Genomic DNA, 22,180 nt, shown 5'->3' on the forward strand with positions numbered 1-22,180 from the left:
CTTGCCTGGGAAATCCCATGGACAGAAGGGCCTGGTGAGCTGTAGTCCATGGGGTCACAAGAGTCAGACACAATTTGGTGACTGAACAACAAAAACATCTATCAAAGAACAGTAGGTTGGTTTATTACACTAGTCAGAGGAGATACAGAGATGACAGTGTCTTGGTCTTCAATGCGCTCAGAATAGAGTTTTCTCTGGTTAATTTCTGTATTTTTCTAAAGAAAATTTTCAAAGAAAACATGCTTATTTATTTGTTCATTTGTTCACTAAACAGATAAATTTCAAGTGTCTTTTATGTACAAAGCATTGTTGTGATGTCACAGGGTGAAAACATTTAAAAATCACTGCCCCTGCTCCCCTTGCTCAAGCTTGCAGTGCTCCTCTCCCTGTGGAGTCACTGCATGTGAGTCATCCCTCCAGCATCAGATCATGATGACCCTTGGGAAATATTGTTCAACAGCACCAGAGTCCGTGGCTCCCTGCATCCTTCCCTCCCTCCCCTTGTTCATCAGCTTAGGATGTGATGATGTATGCCTTCCAAGCTGAAAAAGCATGATTTCTATAAACATTTGCCATATAACGGGAAGGACTGATATAATGATATCCCTCACTAGTACACAGCACTCTTTGGGCCATCCTGATCTGTGTGGTCCAGATACTCTTGAGCAGTGGAAGGAGATAGTCTCAAGAGATTCTTTTTAAACATGTTGGTGTATGTACATATATATATGCACAGAAGCTGAACTTTTTTTGAAAGTTCTATATATGTATATATAGGGAACTATATATATATATATATATATATATATATATATATATATATGGAACTTTTAAAAAGGTTCAGCTTCTGTGTACCCTACTTCATGCTCACCACTACAAGTCTAGTCCCCATTCTCACCACTGAGTTGAGCCCCTTTACCCATTGGCCTCCCCCACCTGCCTTTCAAGAGATTATCCTTTCTAAACCTGGAATCAATACACCTTTCATACTTCTCTTGCCTTTGGAAAGAGGGCCAGGAAGAGAAGACTTCTGTTTCCGATGTTTTACCATGCTCTGAAGTTCAGTGCCTTTGACCAAGCTTCCCTGTGATAGGGCGTTTTCATTGTGAACTGAAGAGCCAGAGAAGTTGTCATGTCCCAGCAAGACACCTATAGTCTCTGTTCAGTGCTCCAGGCAATAGAAATCCAGAAACACTGTGCTGTTTAAGCATGCTATTGTCAGCATATCGTACTGATTGTATTGATGGTGTAGTATCATTTTCTCTCAGTCTCCTGGAGTTTGGTTAGGATTATGGTCATTGTAAACAGCAGTTCTTTTCTTTGTTGTTTTGTTCTGCATTTGATGACTATAAAGGGGAGGAGTGGTTCTTAGGCATTAGTGGCCTACGAGTATAGTACAACCACTGTCCCCTTCCTCTAGTGTGGCCTCCAGGTGTGGTTTGAAAGGAATACTTTTAAACAAAGCCTCAGTCCTGAGGTTTTAATATTCTGTATTTTTCTTCCATTGATTTAAAATGTATCTTGCTTTCTTCTTTAATAGTGGATGAGAGTTCTGAAGAGCACTCTTCAAGGAGGTATGATTTTATGGATGTTTTAAATTATATGTTTAACTAAGGGAACATGGAGAAGAGAAACTAATGGTCGTTGAGTGTTCTACTTTGGATTAGACAATGCATTACATGCTTAACATCTGTGACCTCATAGAGTCATCACAGCAGCTTTGTAAAGTAGCTGTATCCTACTTTTTCTTAATTAGGCAACTGTGGTTTCAGGAGGTTAATGAATTGACCCTGGTTAAAATGAGTTGACCTGTGATTTGACAGTTGGCCTTCCTGGCTCCCATGTCCACTCCCATGGCCCTCAGCAGAGACTGAGAAGTACCCATGGAGCATATAAGTTAAAGATATAAGTAAGTTCTTTGACTTGTGTCCATTTTAAGTTTGACATTGTGGGGAAACTCCCTGCACTCCCTCTTAGAAGTGTACTCACTTCTTAGAGAAATGGTGCCATCTCAGTCAGTGGTATCCCTGCTGACGGACCAAGACTCCCCTTTTGGACGGACTCAGATTCGTCTCTGAACCTTGAACAGACAATGGATAAGGAAAAGCCTATTCTTCCGCTTTGCTTTAAGTCACCTGGTTTATTCCAGTTTGGGCAAACAAGAATTATTTCAATCCATCAATGGGGTTTTCAGTTCAGCTGTTAGAACTTTTGGTGAAAACAAATTATTTTTAGGCTCTGCCGATACAGTGGCTGTCACTCTCTGTTATGGAAACTAAGAATGAGTGTTAACTAGATATTTCATAGGTTGGGAGAGATGGACGCAGAAATAGGTAATGACAAACTTTTTTGTAGACTTCCCTGGGGGTGCAGTGGTTAAGATGTTTAGTAAGACATCTTCCAATGTAGGCAGTGTGTGTTTGATACTTGGTCAGAGAAGCTAAGATCTCACATGACCCAGGGTCAGACAGCCAAAACATAAAATAGAAGCACCATTGGAACTAATTCAGTAAAGACTTTAAAAGTGATCCACATCAAGAAATCTTTAAAAAAATTTAAAAAAAAAAGCTGTTTTAAAACAGGCCAAATTTTATTCATGTCAAGAAAGCTCATTTAATATATAGACAAACTTTCACTTGTTTTTTTTTTTTTTTCCTTTTGTTCAAGGACATGAGCTCACTCATTTTTATTGTATGTTTTTGCTTTAAAGGTTTCCCAACAAACCTGGCATTGATTTAGGGCCTACATCAAACGATGAAGTCTTAGATTTTAAAACCAAGGTAAAATGTTCTGTTGTGAAATTAGTTTTACTGCTCTGAAATTAGTTTCATGTAGTATTAGATGTCTTATGATTAGACAGTGGAAGTGACAAATAGATTCAAGGGATTAGATCTGATAAACAGAGTGCCTGAAGAACTATGGATGGAGATTCATGACATTGTACAAGAGGCAGTTATCAAGACCATCCCCAAGAAAAAGAAAAGCAAAAAGGCAAAATGGTTGTCTGAGGAGGCCTTCCAAATAGCTGAGGAAAGAAGAGAAGCAAAAGGCAAAGGAGAAATGGAAAGATATACCCATTTGAATGCAGAGTTCCAAAGAATAGCAAGGAGAGATAAGAAAGCCTTTCTCAGTGATGAAGGCAAAGAAACAGAGGAAACAATACAATGGGAAAGGCTAGAGATCTCTTCAAGAAAATTAGAGATACCAAGGGAACATTTCATGCAAAGTTGGACACCATAAAAGATGAAATGGTATGGACCTAAGAGAAGCAGAAGATATTAAGATGAGGTGGCAAGAATACACAGAACTCTACAAAAAAGATCTTTATGACCCAGATAACCAGGATGGTGTGATCACTCACCTAGAGCCAAACATCCTGGAATGCAAAGTCAAGTAGGCCTAAAGAAGCATCACTATGAACAAAGCTAGTGGAGGTGATGGAATTGCAGTTGAGCTATTTCAAATCCTCAAAGATGATGCTGTGAAAGTGCTGCACTCAATATGCCAGCAAATTTGGAAAACTCATCAGTGGCCACAGGACTGGAAAAGGTCAGTTTTCCTTCCAATCCCTAAGAAAGGCAATGCCAAAGAATGTTCAAACTACCACATAATGGCACACATCTCACATGCTAGCAAAGTAATGCTCAAAATTTTCCAAGCCTGACTTCAAGAGTACATGAACCATGAACTTCAGATGTTCAAGCTGGATTTAGAAAAGGCAGAGGAACCAAAGATCAATTGTCAACCTCCTCTGGATCATAAAAAAAGCAAATGAGTTCCAGAAATGCATCTACTTCTGTTTTATTGACTGTGCTAAACCATTTGACTCTGTGGATCACAATAAAGTATAGAAAATTCTTCAAGAGATGGGAATACCAGATCATCTGACCTGCCTCCAGAGAAATCTGTATACAGGACAAGAAGCAACAGTTAGAACTGGATATGGAACAATAGACTGGTTCCAAATCAGGAAAGGAGTACATCAAGGATGTAAATTGTTACCCTGCAACTTATATGCAGAGTACATCATGCAAAATGCTGAGCTGGATGAAGCACAAGCTGGAATCAAGATAGCTAGAAGGAATATCAATAACCTCAGATACTCAGATGACACCACCATGATGGCAGAAATTGAAGAAGAACTAAAGAGCCTCTTGATGAAAGTGAAAGAGGAGAGTGAAAAAGTTGACTTACAACTCAACATTCAGAAAACTAAGATCATGGCATCTGGTCCCATCACTTCATGGCAAATAGATGGGGAAACAATGGAAACAGTGACAGACTTCTTTTTTGGGGCTTCAAAATCACTGCAGATGGTGACTGCAGCCATGAAATTAAAAGACGCTTGCTCCTTGGATGAAAAGCTATGACCAACCTAGACAGCAGATTGAAAAGCAGGGACATTACTTTGCCAGCAAAGTTCTGTCTAGTCTAAGCTATGGTTTTTCTAGTAGTCATGTATGAATGTGAGAGTTGCACTATAAAGCAGGCTGAGAGCTGAAGAACTGATGCTTTTGAACTGTGGTGTTGGAGAAGACACTTCAGAGTCCCTTGGACTGCAAGGAGATCCAATCAGTCCATTCTGAAGGAAATAAGTCCTAAGTATTCATTGAAAGGACTGATGCTGAAGCTGAAACTCCAATAGTTTGGTCATCTGATGCGAAGAGCCGATTCATTGGAAAATACCGATTCTGGGAAAGTTTGAAGGTGGGAGGAGAAGGGGATGACAGAGGATGAGATGGTTGGATGGCATCACCAACTCAATGGACAAGAGTCTGTAAAACCTCTGGGAGTTGGTGATGAACAGGGAAGCCTGGTGTGCTGCAGTCCATGGGATCGCAAAGAGTCGCACACCACTGAGCAACTGAACTGAGCTAAACTGATGTTGATATTTTCATAAAATTTGAAGAACAGTGTAGATGCATAAAATATATTAATAAAATCATATGAAACAGAGGCTTTGCTCATAGTATATCCTTAAGAATACTGATATGGTACTGATCTATTGTATATAAATTCTAAATATATGTTTCTCCACATACCTTATTATACTTGTTTTTTTTTTCCATAAAGTTTGTTCTTGACTAGAAATGTCTCTCTTTTTCCTTTCTTCTTCCTCCTCTACCTTTTTAAAATTTAAAAAAATAAAAAATTTACTGTTAACCTAATTTTTCCTTGCAGAACACATTTCTTCAGTGTCTGTTCTTTCAGGCCATTTCTCTCTGCCTCTATTGTGAACATGTTTGCTTATGGCTTTCTATTTAGAGTGTGACTTTCATTCATGATCATTGCCCTATGGGTTTAACCTTGTTTTTTCCCTGTTTCATAGAAGCAGCTGAATTTTTTCCCTGTTTGATTTGTCTGTAGCTGTTTGACAAACAGAATAGAAGTAGCTTATCCTATCTGCAGTTCTAGCCCATCTAAATAAGGTTCTGTTAAAACCTAAACTTTCGTATTTCCCTTCCCAAGTGATAATCCATGTATATATTAATCATGGAAGCAAATTTCAAAATATAGCAATTAATTTACATGTCTTAGTTTTTCAATAGTGCTCTAAACTACTGGGGATAAATTATTACTCTAGAACATTTTGGTAGAGAAAGTAATCTAGTGGGTGTCCTAGTATTTGTATAGCAGTCAATTAGGTGTAAGGAGAGGAAGATCTGGGGCTTCTGATGTCATCTGTCATCATCCTTTCCCCATGAGCAGGTCAGTCAGTGGCAGAAATGGGATTTGAATCCACCTCTGAATGACTCCAGAGCCTGTGCTCTTTGTGTTAGATCATAGAGGAATGGGGGATGTTATAATTCTTTTATTCAGGTTGATACTTGTTATATCCTTTAAGCTCTTATTTTCTTCTCCAGCATGTCCTGAAACCAAAGTTAACAAAGCTAATGAAGGCTTCTCAGCAATCCAAGAGAAACGGTAAGTTATTTGAAGACTGTCCTGGTGTTATTCCTTGATTTGAAATGACACATGTTCTCATGTACTCTCTCCTGTTTTCACTGTACTAGAAGCAAAATGTGGCATTTTGAGACCAGAGAGTACAACTTTCTCTCAGGACAATAATTCTGATAGTAATATTGAAGATGTGGTTGAAACATTTCCCAAACCATCACCCTGGTTTGAGGGCATCTGTCATCCTGCCTTCCCATCGCCTGAGCCTGTTCCAAAACTTCTCAAGTCTGTAACAGGCCTTGGTCGTACAAAGGTAAGTTGTTCTGTTTTTAACTCTTCTTTCCCTGTGTTTGTTCACATACCATTCCCCTGATCCTTATGATGACAAAAAGGATCCCACCACAGAAATAGAAGCTCTCAAAGTCACAGTACAAAATGGTGTGATAGTAAGAGGCATACAGGTGCATGATTCAGATTTATAAATATTGGCATACGAAGTATGCTGTTATGAAAGAAAAGAATTACAAAGCACTGAGGAGTGAACTCCGGGGGTTGGTGATGGACAGGGAGGCCTGGTGTGCTGCAATTCATGGGGTCGCAAAGAGTCGGACACGACTGAGTGACTGAACTGAACTGAACTGAGGAGAAACAACTAGATGAATATGAAGATGGGGGGAGGATGAAGGGGAAGAATTCCTTTAAGAAGGACAAAATGAATATAAGATGGAATGAGAGTGAAGATGAGACAGGTATTATACAAACACAACAGAAATAGTGGGGGTCAGTCAGACCAGGAATTCTATATTATAAATATGCAAGAAATTATTTCAAAATCAACTTAAGAAGAGAAAGTGAGGTCGTAAAAAAACAATGCTCAAACTTTTTTGAATGACATACGGCTGATTTTTATGAAGAACTAAAATGTGTTCCTTATTTTTTTTGGTGGTTGTTTTCAAGGTTGGTGATTGTTCTTGTTTTTTTGTTGAAGTGTAGTCAGTTTAAAATACTGTGTAAGTTTCAGGTGTACAGCAATGTGATTTGTTTATACTCGTGTATGTATATATATATATATATTTTGAATATAGTTCCCTCTGGAAGTTCATTTAAATTTGAAGTGATTTCTCTTTTCAAAAAAATTCTCACTTTGAAATTAATGAAGCAATGTCTTCTATTTAACCTAGCAAAACTTTCATTTTGAGACAATTCAAGATGAGCCTTGTTTTAGGCCTTCGGAGACATATAATGAATTAAGAATTTTTGGCCCTTCTGTTTCTTGTGGTTTCTAACTTCAGTTCAGTTCAGTCGCTCAGTCGTGTCTGATGCTAAATAGTTAATGTACTTATCTAATTTATCTTACTGTTTGCTATAACCTTGGTGGGTGTTTTAGATCTTTCTGAAAATAAAGAGGAAATACATAAGCATTTTATCTATTCTTTTTACTAAAATTATAATTCATAATTTTATAAATGAGATTCTTAATCTCTCTTCATTAAATGAGAAAATTTTCAGCTGCAACACTCTGAAAGAAGAAATGTAGTAGTATATTTTTTCCTCTGGAGAGATTCTGATTTCTTTTTTCTGAATGTCAGCAAATAATGGGTAATTACATACATTAAATGAATGAAATCATGATTTATGCCTTTTTCTTATATAGACTACTTGTTACTATAAAATCATAAGGAAAGAAAAATTACCACCAGAGTTTATAAAATTATCTGTGGAAGATATTTTTTCTTTTAAAAATATCTCTAGCAACATGTACATTCCACATTTTTAAAATTAATTTCTTATTTTAATTACTTTACAATATTGTAGTGGTTTTGTCATACATTGACATGAATCAGCCATGGATGTACATGCGCTCCCCATCCTGAAATCATCTCCCACCTCCCTCCTCATCCCGTCCCCTCTGGGTCATCCCAGTGCACCAGCCCTGAGCACCCTGTCTCATGCATCGAACCTGGACTGGTGATCTGTTTCACATATGATAATATACATGTTTCAATGCTATTCTCTCAAGTCATCCCACCCTTGCCTTCTCCCATAGAGTCCAAAAGACTGTTCTTTACATCTATATCTCTTTTGCTATCTCACATATAGGGTTATCGTTACCATCTTTCTAAATTCCATATATATGCGTTAGTATACTGTATTGGTATTTTTCTTTCTGGCTTACTTCACTCTGTATAATAGACTCCAGTTTCATCCACCTCATTAGAACTGATTTCAATGTATTCTTTTTAATGGCTGTGTAATATTCCATTGTGTATATGTACCACAGCTTTCTTATCCATTCGTGTCCTGATGGACATCTAGGTTTCTTCCATGTCCTGGCTATTATAAACAGTGCTGCAACAAACATTGGGCTACGCGTGTCTCTTTCCCTTCTGGTTTCCTTGGTGTGTATGCCCAGCAGTGGGATTGCTGGGTCGTATGGCAGTTCTATTTCCAATTTTTAAGGAATCTGCACACTGTTCTCCATAGTGGCTGTACTAGTTTGCATTCCCACCAACAATGTAAGAGGGTTCCCTTTTCTCCACACCCTCTCCAGCATTTATTGTTCGTAGACTTTTGGATAGCAGCCATTCTGACTGGCGTGAGATGGTACCTCATAGTGGTTTTGATTTGCGTTTTTCTGATAATGAGTAACGTTGAACATCTTTTCATGTGTTTGTTAGCCATCTGTATGTCTTCTTTGGAGAAATGTCTATTTAGTTCTTTGGCCTATTTTTTGATTGGGTAGTTTATTTTTCTGGAATGAGGTGCCAGGAGCTGGTTGTATATTTTTGAGTTGCTTCATTTGCTATTATTTTCTCCCATTCTGAAGGCTGTTTTTGACCTTGCTTATAGTTTCCTTCATTGTGCAAAAGCCTTTAAGTTTAATTAGGTCCCATTTGTTTATTTTTGCTTTTATTTCCATTACTATGGGAGGTGGGTCATAGAAGACCCTGCTGTGATTTTTGTTGGAGAGTGTTTTGCCTATGTTTTCCTCTAGGAGTTTTATAGTTTCTGGTCTTATGTTTAGATCTTTAATCCATTTAGAGTTTATTTTTTGTGTATGGTATTAGAAAGTGTTCTAGTTTCATTCTTTTACAAGTGGTTGACCAGTTTTCCCAGCACCACTTGTTAAAGAGACTGTCTTTTGTCCATTGTATATTCTTGCCTCCTTTGTCATTGATAAGGTGTCCATAGGTGCATGGATTTATCTCTGGGCTTTCTATTTTGTTCCATTGATCTATATTTCTGTCTTTGTGCCAGTACCATACTGTCTTGATGACTGTAGCTTTGTAGTATAGCCTGAAGTCAAGCAGGTTGATTCCTCCAGTTCCATTCTTTCACAAGATTGCTTTGGCTATTAGAGGTTTTTTGTATTTTCATACAAATTGTGATATTATTTGTTCTAGTTCTGTGAAAAATACCGTTGGTAGCTTGATAGGAATTGCATTGAATCTATAGATTGCTTTGGGTAGTATACTCATTTTCACTATATTGATTCTTCCAATCCATGAACATGGTATATTTCTCCATCTATTTGTGTCCTCTTCGATTTGTTTCAACAGTGTTTTATAGTTTTCTATATATAGGTCTTTTGTTTCTTTAGGTAGGTATATTCCAAGTATTTTATTCTTTTGGTTGCAATGGTGAATGGAATTGTTTCCTTAATTTCTCTGTCAGTTTTCTCATTGTTCGTGTATAGGAATGCAAGGGATTTCTGTGTGTTGATTTTATATCCTGCAACTTTACTATATTCATTGATTAGCTCTAGTAATTTTCTGGTGAAGTCTTTATGGTTTTCTATGTAGAGGATCATATCATATGCAAACAGTGAGAGTTTTGCTTCTTCTTTTCCAATCTGGATTCCTTTTACTTCTTTTTCTGCTCTGATTACTGTGGCCAAAACTTCCAAAACTATGTTGAACAGTAGTGGTGAGAGTGGGTACCCTTGTCTTGTTCCTGACTTTAGGGGAAATGCTTTCAATTTTTCACCAGAGGATAATGTTTGCTGTGAGTTTGTCATATATAGCTTTTATTATGTTGAGGTATGTTCCTTCTGTTCCTGCTTTCTGGAAAGTTTTTATCATAAATGGATGTTGAATTTTGCCAAAGCCTTTCTCTGCATCTATTGAGATAATCATATGGTTTTTATCTTTCAATTTGTTAATGTGGTGTATTACATTGATTGATTTGCGGATATTGAAAAATCCTTGCATCCCTGGGATAAAGCCCATTTGGTCATGATGTATGATGTTTTAATATGTTGTTGGATTCTGTTTGCTAGAGTTTTGTTAAGGATCTTTGCATCTATGTTCATCAGTGATATTGGCCTATAGTTTTCTTTTTATGTGGCATCTTTGTCTGGTTTTGGTATTAGGGTGATGGTGGCCTCATAGAATGAGTTTGGAAGTTTACCTTCCTCTGCAATTTTCTGGAAGAGTTTCAGTAGAATAGGTGTTAGGTCATCTTTAAATTTTTGGTAGAATTCAGCTGTGAAGCCATCTGGTCTCAGGCTTTTGTTTGCTGGAAGATTTCTGATTACAGTTTCAGTTTCCGTGCTTCTGATGGGTCTGTTAAGATTTTCTATTTCTTCCTGGTTCAGTTTTGGAGAGTTATACTTTTCTAAGAATTTGTCCATTTCTTCCACGATGTCCATTTTATTGGCATATAGTTGCTGATAGTAGTCTCTTATGATCCTGTGTATTTCTGTGTTGTCTGTTGTGATGTCTCCATTTTAATTTCTAATTTTGTTGATTTGATTTTTCTCCCTTTGTTTCTTGATGAGTCTGGCTAATGGTTTGTCAATTTTATTTATCTTCTCAAAGAAGCAGCTTTTAGCTTTGTTGATTTTTGCTATGGTCTCTTTTGTTTCTTTTGCATTTCTTTCTGCCCTAATTTTTAAGATTTCTTTCCTTCTACTAACCCTGGGGTTCTTCGTTTTTTCCCTTTCTAGTTGCTTTAGGTATAGAGTTAGGTTATTTATTTGACTTTTTTCTTGTTTCTTGAGGTAAGCCTGTATTGCTATGAGCCTTCCCTTAGCACTGCTTTTACAGTGTCCCATAGGTTTTGGGTTGTTTTGTTTTCATTTTCCTTCCTTTATATGCATATTTTGATTTCTTTTTTGATTTCTTCTGTGATTTGTTGGTTATTCAGAAGCATGTTGTTCAGCATGTTGGAATTTTTAATAGTTTTTGTCCTATAATTGACATCTAATCTTACTGCATTGTGGTCAGAAAAGATGCTTGGAATGATTTCAATTTTTTTGAATTTACCAAGGCTAGATTTATGACCCAGGATGTGATCTATCCTGGAGAAGTTTCCATGTGCACTTGAGAAAAAGGTGAAATTCATTGTTTTGGGGTGAAATGTCCTATAGATATAATTTAGGTCTAACTAGTCCATTGTATTATTTAAAGTTTGTGTTTCCTTGTTAATTTTCTGTTTTGTTGATCTATCCATAGGTGTGAGTGGGGTCTTAAAGTCTCCAACTATTATTGTGTTATTGTTAATTTCTGCTTTCATACTTGTTAGCATTTGCCTTACATATTGTGGTGCTCCTATGTTGGTGCATATATATTTATAATTGTTATGTCTTCTTCTTGGATTGATCCATCGGTCATTATGTAGTTTCCTTCTTTGTCTCTTTCCACAGCCTTTATTTTAAAGTCTATTTTATCTGATATGAGTATTGCTACTCTTGCTTTCTTTTGGTCTCTGTTTGTATCGAATAACTTTTTCCAGCCCTTCACTTTCAGTCTGTATGTGTCCTCTGTTTTGTTGAGGTGAGTCTTTTGTAGACAACATATATAGGGGTCTAGTTTTTGTATCCATTCAGCCAGTCTTTGTCTTTTGGTTGGGGCATTCAACCCATTTACATTTAAGTTAATTATTGATAAGTATGATCCCGTTGCCATTTGCTTTGTTGTTTTGGGTTCAAGTTTATACACCCTTTCTTGTTTCCTGTCTAGAGAAGATCCTTTAGCATTTGTTGAAGAGCTGGTTTGGTGGTGCTGAATTCTCTCAGCTTTTGCTTGTCTGTAAAGCTTTGGATTTCTCCTTCATATTTGAATGAGCTCCTTAGTGGACACAGTAATCTGGGTTATAGTTTTTTTCTCTTTCATCACTTTAAGTATGTCCTGCCATTCCCTACTTGCCTGAAGAGTTTCTATCGAAAGATCAGCTGTTATCCTTATGGGAATCCTCTTGTGTGTTATTGTTGTTTTTCCCTTGCTGCTTTTAATATGTATTCTTTGTGTTTGATCTTTGTTAATTTGATTAATATGTGTCTTGGGGTGTTTCGCCTTGGGTTTATCCTGTTTGGGATTCTCTGGGTTTCTTGGACTTGGATGACTATTTCCTTCCACATTTTAGGGAAGTTTTCAACTATTATCACTTCAAGTATTTGCTCATGGCCTTTCTTTTTGTCGTCTTCTGGGACTCCTCTGATTCGAATGTTGGGGTGTTTAGCATTGTCCCAGAGGTCTCTGAGGTTGTCCTCATTTCTTTTAATTCTTTTTTCTTTTTCCTCTCTGCTTCATTTATTTTTACCATTCTATCTTCTACCTCACTTTTCCTATCTTCTGCCTCAGCTATTCTACTGTTGGTTCCCTCCAAAGTGTTTTTGATCTCATTTATTGCATTATTCATTATTGATTGACTCTTTTTTATTTCTTCTAGGTCCTTGTTAAACATTTCTTGCATTTTCTCAATCCTTGTCTCCAGGCTATTTATCTGTAACTCCATTTTGTTTTCAAGATTTTGGATCATTTTTACTATCATTATTCTGAATTCTTTTTCAGGTAGACTCCCTATTTCCTCCTCTTTTATTTGGTTTGGTGGGCATTTATCATGTTCCTTTACCTGCTGAGTATTTCTCTGCTTTTTCATCTTGTTTTGATTGCTGTGTTTGGGGTGGCCTTTCAGTATTCTGGCAGTTTGTGGTTCCTCTTTATTGTGGAGTTTCCTCACTGTGGGTGGGATTGGACGATTGGCTTGTCAAGGTTTCCTGGCTAGGGAAGCTTGTGTCAGTATTCTGGTGGGTGGAGCTGGATTTCTTCTGTCTGGAGTGCAATGAAGTGTCCAGTAGTGAGTTTTAGGATGTCTGTGGGTTTGGTGTGACTTTGGGCAGCCTGTATATTGAAGTTCAGGGCTATGTTCCTGCATTGCTGGAGAATTTGCGTGGCTTGTCTTGCTCTGGAACTTGTTGGCTCTTGGGTGGTGCTTGGTTTCAGTGTAGGTATAGAGGCTTTTGGATGAGCTCTTATCGATTAATGTTCCCAGGAGTCAGGAGTTCTCTGGTGTTCTCAGATTTTGGACTTAAGGCTCCTGCCTCTGGTTTTCAGTCTTATTCTTACAGTAGCCTCAAGACTTCTCCATCTATACAGCACCAATGATAAAACATCTAGGTTAATGATGAAAAGCTCCTCCACAGTGAGGAACACCTGGAGAGGTTCACAGAGTTACATGGAGAAGAGAAGAGGGAGAAGGGAGATAGAGGTAACCAGGAGTAGGAGAGGGGGAACCAAAAGGGGAGAGAGCAAGCTAGCCAGTAATCAATTCCCTATGTGCTCTCCACAGTCTGGATCCCTTGGAGAGGTTCACAGAGTTACAAAGAGAAGAGAAGAGGAAGGAAGGAGACAGGTGACAGGAGGAGAAAAGGGTGAATGAAAAGGAGAGAGACAGATCCAGGCACTAATTAGGTCCTTAAGTGTTCTCCACAGTCTGGAACACACAAAGATTCACAGAGTTGGGTAGAGAAAAGAAGGGGGAGGGAGGAGATAGAGGCGACCTGATAGAGACAAAGCAGAGTCAAAAAAGGGAGAGAGCAATCAAGCCAGTAATCACACTCCCAAGTAAAAATGGGTACTGAAGATTGGGTTCTTAAAGGTACAAAATTGATAACAAATACCAAAAAGCAAAGATTAAAAATCTAGAGTAGGGGTTAGACTCTGAAAAATACAATATTAGAAAAACAAAACAAAGTCACAAAACTTATAAAATATATATATGAAGTTTGCTTTAAAAATAGGGTCTTTTTTTTTTTTTTTGCAAGGTAATAGTAGGTTATAAAAATGAAAATTAAAGGAGTAATGTCAGGGGATGTTCAGCTTTAAGGGATCCAATATGTTATTCTTTTCTTTTGTGTGCCATTTCTTAAGGATTCTCTATTCCTCATCAGTTGCTGCAGGAACGAGCAGAGCTGCACGCAGTTCCTGGGACTGAGATCCTGAGAAAGGGCACCTGCTTTGTCCCTTCAGTGACTCCCTCCAGTGACCTCACTCAAATGTGATCTGCTCAGTTATGCCCCTCTCACTCAGGACATGCAACGCTTTCTGGCCCTTTGAAGATTGTTATTTGCTTGGCTTTGTTTTTGCTCAGTTTTTTTTTTTTTTTTACTGCCTAAAGCTGCCTTGTATGATGATATATGAACATGCTTTTCTGCAAACAAAGCACCCTTGTTTCACTCGAGACTTGGGTCCCCTGCATCCCTCTTCTCATCAAGTCCAGTCCCCAGGTCCCGGTCTACAAAGACAATGACAGAGTAATAGAGAACTTAAAAATAAAAAAAATTTAAATATTTAAATAATGATAATACTAAAAATATATCTAGGAATTTCTCTGGAGCTGTTGTGGGCAGTGTGGGGCCAGTTCAGTTTCAGATAGTTTCTTGATCCACCTTATACTTCTCAAGATCTTTAGGCCCCTGCCAATGTAGTCACTGCTAACTACAGGGTTTTAATCTGTTGCACCTGTCACTTCCAAAGCGGTTCCCTCTGTTTATTATAGCTTCTTCTGTTTGCTGGTCTCTTCAGTGTCTAATTTCTGTCCTGACACAAGGGGGCAAAGGTGGTCACTTATTTAGGCTCACTTGTTCAGTACTGCTGTGGGGACAGAGGGAAACTGCAAAGAAATATCACTGGCATGTGTGGGGAGTGCTTGCAGTGTCTCGGCCACACTGGGTTTGCCCTTGCTCATGGCACGTGCACTTTCCCACTCTACACTTCTCAGGCTCTAGGTTGCTCTGCCGGGGAACTATCTGAGGCGGGCCCTGGGTTGCGTGCACTTCCGAGGTCTAAGCCGCTCAGGTTCAGGTTCTCAGGTAGTCCACAAAGGGGCAGACTCGGTTGGGCCTGCGTTTTGTGCCCTTCCCAGGTCCGAGCAGCTCAGGCGACCAGGTGCTTGGCGAGCGGTCTCCCCAGGTGGGGAGTGCATCTTATCACCTCCCCGGTCCAGCCGCTCGGTTTCCTGGGTGGCAGCGGGTGCACCCGTCTCCAGTGTGTCGTATGTCTCTTCTGGGGAGCTGATCTCTGGCTGTGACCCTCCCGGCAGAAGTCAACCATCCAGAATCCCAAGGGGTTTTGGTTAGTGACTGGGTGCCTGCTTGCAGCTTGGTAGAGGATGCCTCTCTGGGGCCGAGTTTGCCTCTTTCCAGCTCTGGGTGCCCCCCTCCTGCCTCCCTGTCTCCAGTGGGAGATGGGCCGATCCGCAGCTGGCTAGCTCTCCTCTGGTATTTGCTCAGTCCTTTGTTTTCTGAGTGGGCCTGGCAATGCCTTAGGTTAAGGCTTTTCGCAGGATAGTTCTCTCTCTCTCTCTCTCTTTTTTCTCTCTCTCTCTGGCTATCCCACAGTTTGGGTTGCTATCTCATGTTAGTTCCCTCAGATTGCTCCCTCAGGGCATTCAGGCCCAGTCCTTACCCTAAGCAATGCAGCCCGTGCCTCCCTGTTCAGCCCGCACTTGCTGCTGGCGGATGCAAGCTCTGGGAGTTCCGGTTAGGCACGTGATCTGTGGGTTTTATTTATTTATGTATTTAATTTTCCTCCCAGTTATGTTGCCCTCTGAGATTCTAAAACTCCCCACAGACCTGCCGGTGGGAGTGTTTCCTGGTGTTTGGAAACTTCTCCCCTTTTAAGACTCCCTCCCTGGGATGGATCTCTGGCCCTACCTCTTTTGTCTCTCTTTTTATCTTTTATATTTTGTCCTACCTCCTTTCGAAGACAGTGGGCTGCCTTTCTGGGTGCCTGATGACCTCTGCCAGCATTCAGAAGTTGTTTTGTGGAATTTGCTCAGCGTTCAAATGTTCTTTCAATGAACTTGTGAGGGAGAAAGTGGTCTGCCTGTCCTATTCCTCCGCCATCTTAGCACCATGCCCCCCCATATTATTTTTAAGAAACTTTATTAATTTCAGTGTTTATAGATGTTAAATTAGCACATCAATTCTTTGTTATACATGTGAAACTAACGTGTAAATTCTTCCATATAGAAAAGTTAGTTCATTGTGGTTACTTGATTTTTTTAGTTGGTTTTTTCTTTCCCGATGTGAATATTGAGTCCTTCTTGATCATCATAAATGCATTTGAAAACTTTTAAAGCTTCAACTTGGATAATCATAGTTTTACTCCTTTTTTTGTATCTAGGTCATTCCTTTAATCTTTATCTACCATTCCAGAAGACATAGATAAGAAGATAGAGTCCTTAGTGTGCTGTTTACAGGGAAAGAAGCAGTAAACCATGTGAATGTTCAAATAGGGTTGTAAAAAATTCATTTATTCTTAAATGAAGGATAATTGCTTTCCAGCATTTTGTTGTTTTCTGTCAGACATCAACAAGAATCAGCCATAGGTACACCCATGTCCCCTCCCTCCCAAACCCCCTCCAATCTCCCTCTCCATCGCACCCTTCTAGATTGTTGCAGAGCCCCTCTTTGAGTTCCCTGAGTGACAGAGCAAATTCCCATTGGCTATCTATTTTACATATGGAATTGTAAGTTTCCATGTTACTCTTTCCATCCATCTCACCCTCTCCCCTCTTCCCCTTCCCCCGTGTCTCTAAGTCTATTCTCTCTGTCTGTTTCTCCATTGCTGCCCTGCAGATAAACTCATCAGTACCATCTTTCTAGACTCCATACATATGCGTTAGTAGCAGATATTTATATTTCTCTTTCTGACTTACTTCACTGGTATAATAGGCTCTAGGTTCATCCACCTCAGTAGAACGGACTCAAATGCATTCCTTTTTACAGCTGAGTAATGTTCCTTTGTCTATATGTACCACCACATCTTCATCCATTCATCTGTCGGTGGCCATCTAGGTTGCTTCCCTGTTCTAGCTATCATAATGTGTTCATGCACATCAGGGTGCATGTGTCTTTTTCCATTTTGGTTTCCTCAGGGTGTACTCCTGGGAGTGGGATTGCTGGGGCATATGGTGGTTTTATTTGTAGTTTCTCTGCATATCATCTTCCATAGTGGTTGTATCAATTTACCTTGCCACCAGCAGTGTAAGTGGGTTCCCTTTCCCCCACACCCTCTCTGGCATTCATTGTTTGTAGACTTTTTGATGATGGCCATTCTGACTGGTGTGAGGTGATATCTCATTGTGGCTGAGCGGTAAAGAATCTGCCTTCAGTGGGAGACCTGGGTTTGATCCCTGAGTCGGAAGGGAGGGCATGACAACCCACTCCAGTATTCTTGCCTGGAGAATCCAATGGACAGGGGAGCCTGGAAGGCTTCAGTCCTAGGGTGGCACAGAGTCGGACACAACTGAAGTGACTAAGCAGCAGCAGAGGTAGCAGACTTTTGGATGGTGGCCATTCTGCCTGGTGTGAGGTGGTGTCTCATTGTAGTTTTGATTTTCATTTCCATTGTGGTTTTTTACCAAATCAATGTTGACAAGATAGTGCTTGAAGCTTGAAAGTAGTATTATTACCTTTGGATTGTCAAGTTGATCTGCAAGGAACATTTCAAGAGAAGCAAAAGCGTAGGAAATAGTAATAAATGTGTGGGGCTATAATAACAGCAGTTAGCTTTAGTGATGTTTTAGTAAGTGCAAACCATTTTGGATAGCTTAAGTAGCACATGCAGAGTACCTTTATGGCCACCGTACTTGAAGTAACATAAAGTAACGGTGCCCTGTTTGAAGGTGGCAGCTATGGAAGGAGATAAGAAGGGCCTGGTCTCTTAGATGTGGCAGCCACTGCTTGGTGATGCAGCACCGTGTTTGAATTCAGCATCCTGGTTCTGTCACATAGCAACTGTGGGATCTTGGCAAAACCTGTATTATCCAGGTTAAAAGTGTAGGGTATTTCTTCAAAAGCGATTAGGAAACCTTCATGTAACTTATTGTTATCATTCATTCTAGCACAGTATCTCTGAGAGCCTTCCACAGAAGTATGTGGATCATTTACCTGGAACTGCTGGTCAAAGAGGAAAAAAGACATTAAATGGACAAGTAGAAGGTAAGAACTGTGTTTTACAGAAAAATCATTTGACAGAACGTTGATTGAAAATGGGAATGCTGATACATTCTAATAGGCAAAGAAAATCACCTGTCAGATGGGTAGTGAGAAAAAAGATGAGAAAAGGAGGGCAATTATGTATCTTATCTTACATGTTTACATGTAATTAACTCTGTGTCCCTTTTTCCTTCTAGACTCTCCTGGGAAATATCCTAACGTGAAGGTAAAAACATTTATGATTTTATCTTGAATTCTGAACTGTGGATCGTCTCCTATGTACATTATTTAGTAATCAACTTGTTTCCAAACCCCATTCAGCCAGCAGTCAGAATGAAAGAGTCTGTTCCTAATAAAACAGTCAGGATGAAGGATTTACAAACATCCAGTTCAGGTAATTTTGCAGTACACAGTTAACTCTGGAAAGAGGGTTAACTGAAATATTTGAAATGCTCAGTCTTCATACTTCTAATATTTTCTTTTCAAATTTAATTGAAGAATTGGACATACATAAGGCAAATGTTATTGTTGATACCTGTGTTTTGAAACAAAAGATATTCACAAGGATAAGAACAAGAAAATTTTAAATTGTAAGCTTCAACTCAAGATGTTTCTGTATATGCTTCGACACTCTGAAGTTCTCCATTTGGAATCTCTATACTTCTCAGGAACTCTCCGAGATTAAATTTTAGACTCTAAGTTTTTTCCAATGTCCAATAATGCTTGTTTGAACTCTAACCTTTCCCTAGAGTAAAACTTCACTTGCTAATATGTCAGCTGTATTTCAGCTTATAATTGTTTCATTATAATGTCGTTACACAGATGACTGTAGGCCAATCAGATGTTTTGATGAGCAGATTGTGTGTGTGTGTATGTTTGTATGTGTGTGTGTTTGTGTGTGTGTGTGTGTGTGTGTGTGTGTGTGTTTGAGTTTGTGGTGTCTTTGATTATTAGAAGTAGGGGAAGTAATCATGACTCTTGGATAGACATAATCTTTTGAAACAGTGATTCTGAAAGTTGTTGGCTTTAGGATCCTATTATACTTCTAAAAATAATTGAGAATTCCAAGGAACTTTTGTTTCTGTCTGTTGATGTTTACTATATGGGAGTTCAGTTGAGTTCAGTCACTCCGTCGTGTCCGACTCTTTGTGACCCCATGGACTGCAGCACACCAGCCTTCACTGTCCATCAGAACTCCGGAGTTTACTCAGACTCAAGTCCATCAAGTTGGTGATGCCATCCAACCATCTCATCCTTTGTCTTCCCCTTCTCCTCCCACCTTCAGTCTTTGCCAGCATCAGGGTCTTTTCCAGTGAGTCAGTTCTTCACATCAGGTGCCCAAAGTATTGGAGTTTCAGCTTCAGCATCAGTCCTTTCAATGAATATTCAGGGCTGAATTCCCTTTGGATGGAGTGGTTGGATATCCTTGCAGTCCAAGGGACTCTCAAGAGTGTCCTTAACACTACAATTCAAGAGCATCAATTCTTTGGTGTACAGCTTTCCGTACAGTCCAACTCTCATATCCATACATGACTACTGGAAAAACCATAGCTTGGACGAGACAAACTGACGTTAGCAAAGTAATGTCTCTGCTTTTTAATATGCTGTGAAGGTCGGTTATAGCTTTTCTTCCAAGCAGCAAACATCTTTTAATTTCATGAGTGCGGTCACCAACTGCAGTGATTTTGGAGCTCCCCAAAATAAAGTCTGTCACTGTTTCCATTCTTTCCCCATCTATTTGCATGAAGAGGGTGGGACCGAATGCCATGACCTTCGTTTTCTGAATGTTGAGTTTTAAACCAACCTTTCACTCTCCACTTTCACTTTCATCAAGAGGCTTTTTAGTTCCTCTTCACTTTCTGCTATAAGGCTGGTGTCATCTGCATATCTGAGGTTATTGATATTTCTCCTGGCAATCTTGATTCCAGTTTGTGCTTCATCCAGCCCGGAATTTTGCATGATGTACTCTGCATATAAGTTAAATAAGCAGGGTGACAATATACAGCCTTGATGTACTCCTTTCCCTATTTGGAATCAGTCTGTTGTTCCATGTCCAGTTCTAACTGTTGCTTCTTGACCTGCATACAGATTTCTCAGGAGGTAGGTCAGGTGGTCTGGTATTCCCATCTCTTTAAGAATTTTCCAGTTTGTTGTGATCCACACAGTTAAAAGCTTTGGGGTGGTCAATAAAGCAGAAGTAGATGTTTTTCTGGAACTCTCTGGCTTTTTTGATGATCCAGTGGATGTTGTCAGTTTGATCTCTGGTTCCTCGGCCTTTTCTAAATCCAGCTTGAATATCTGAAAGTTCACGTTTCATGTGCTGTTGAGGCCTGGCCTGGAGAATTTTGAGTATTACTTTACTAGTGTGTGAGATGAGTGCAATTGTGTGGTAGTTTGAGCATTCTTTGGCATTGCCTTTCATTGAGATTGGAATGAAAACTGACCATTTCCAGTCCTGTAGCCACTGCTGAGATTTCCAGATTTGCTGGCATATTGAGTGCAGCACTTCCATAGCAGCATCTGTTAGGATTTGAAATAGCTCAACTGCAATTCCATCACCTCCACTGGCTTTGTTGTAGTGATGCTTCCTAAGGCCCACTTGACTTCACATTCCAGGATGTCTGGCTCTAAGTAAAGGATCACACCATCGTGCTTATCTGGATCATGAAGATCTTTTCTATATAGTTTTTTTGTGTGTGTTCTTGCCATCTCTTCTTAATATCTTCTGCTTCTGTTAGGTCCATACCATTTCTGTCCTTTATTGAGCTCATCTTTGCATGAAATGTTCCTTTGGTATCTCTGATTTTCTTGAAGAGATCTCTAGTCTTTCCATTCTGTTGTTTTCCTCTATTTCTTTGCATTGATCGCTGAAGAAGGCTTTCTTGTCTCTTCTTGCTATTCTTTGGAACTAGGTCCATACTATTTCTCTCCTTTATTGTGCCCATTTTTTGCATGAAATTGTCCCTTCGTATCTCTTACTTTCTTGAGGAGATCTCTAGTCTTTCCCATTCTATTATTTTCCTCTATTTCTTTGCATTGACCACTGAGAAAGGCTTTCTTCTCTCCTTGCTATTCTTTGGAACTCTGCATTCAAATGGGTATATCTTTCCTGTTCTCCCTTGCCTTTAGCTTCTCTTCTTTTCTCAGCTATTTGTAAGGCCTCCTCAGACAACCATTTTGCCTTTTTGCATTTCTTTTTCTCCGGGATGTTCTTGATCAATGCCTCCTGTACAATGTCACAAATCTCCATCCATTGTTCTTCAGGCACTCTATCTATCAAAACTAATCCCTTGAATGTGTTTGTCACATCTACTGTATAATCCTAAGGGATTTGATTTAGGTCATACCTGGATGGTCTAGTGGTTTTCCCTACTTTCTTCAATTTAAGTCTGTATTTGGCCTTAAGGAGTTCATGATCTGAGCCACAGTCAGCTCCCAGTCTTGTTTTTGCTGACTGTATAGAGCGTCTCCATCTTTGGCTGCAAAGAATAGAATCAGTCTGATTTTGTCATTGACCATCTGGTGATGTCCGTGTGTAGTCTTCTCTTGTGTTGTTGGAAGAGGGTGTTTGCTATGACCAGTACATTCTCCTGGCAAAGCTCTGTTCATCTTTGTCCTGCTTCATTTTGTACTCCAAGACCAAATTTACCTGTTACTCCAGGTATCTTGTGAATTCCTACTTGTACATTCGAGTCCCCTACATTGAAAAGAACATCTTTTTTCGGTGTTAGTTCTAGAAGGTCTTGTAGTTCATCATAGAACAGTTCAACTTCAGCTTATTCAGTGTTACTGGTCAGAGCATAGACTTGCATTACTGTGATATTGAATGGTTTGCCTTGGAAACAAACAGAGTTCATTCTGTCATTTTTGAGATTGCATCCAAGTACTGCATTTGGGACTCTTGTTGACTGTGATGGCTACACCATTTCCTCTAAGGGATTCTTGCCCACAGTAATAGACATAATGGTCATCTGAGTTAAATCCACCCATTCTAGTCCATCTGGGGGCTTCCCTGGTAGCTCAGTCAGTAAAGAATCTACCTGCCATGCAGGAGAC

At 39.4% G+C, this 22,180-nt stretch overlaps 1 protein-coding gene across 1 annotated transcript in view; it reads left to right on the plus strand.

The window, feature by feature from the left end:
- LOC133258880 (ankyrin repeat domain-containing protein 26-like) overlaps nt 1-22,180 on the plus strand; it is a 76,476-nt gene that overhangs the window by 21,018 nt on the left and 33,278 nt on the right. Inside the window, exons 7-13 of the mRNA XM_061435564.1 lie at nt 1,541-1,574; nt 2,711-2,780; nt 5,865-5,925; nt 6,015-6,211; nt 18,031-18,127; nt 18,322-18,350; nt 18,446-18,518. Coding sequence (XP_061291548.1) covers nt 1,541-1,574; nt 2,711-2,780; nt 5,865-5,925; nt 6,015-6,211; nt 18,031-18,127; nt 18,322-18,350; nt 18,446-18,518 — 561 coding nt within the window. The remainder of the gene's footprint in view (nt 1-1,540; nt 1,575-2,710; nt 2,781-5,864; nt 5,926-6,014; nt 6,212-18,030; nt 18,128-18,321; nt 18,351-18,445; nt 18,519-22,180) is intronic.

This window comes from Bos javanicus, chromosome 13 (genome assembly GCF_032452875.1).
Source record: "Bos javanicus breed banteng chromosome 13, ARS-OSU_banteng_1.0, whole genome shotgun sequence".
NCBI classification, from domain to species: Eukaryota; Metazoa; Chordata; class Mammalia; order Artiodactyla; family Bovidae; genus Bos; species Bos javanicus.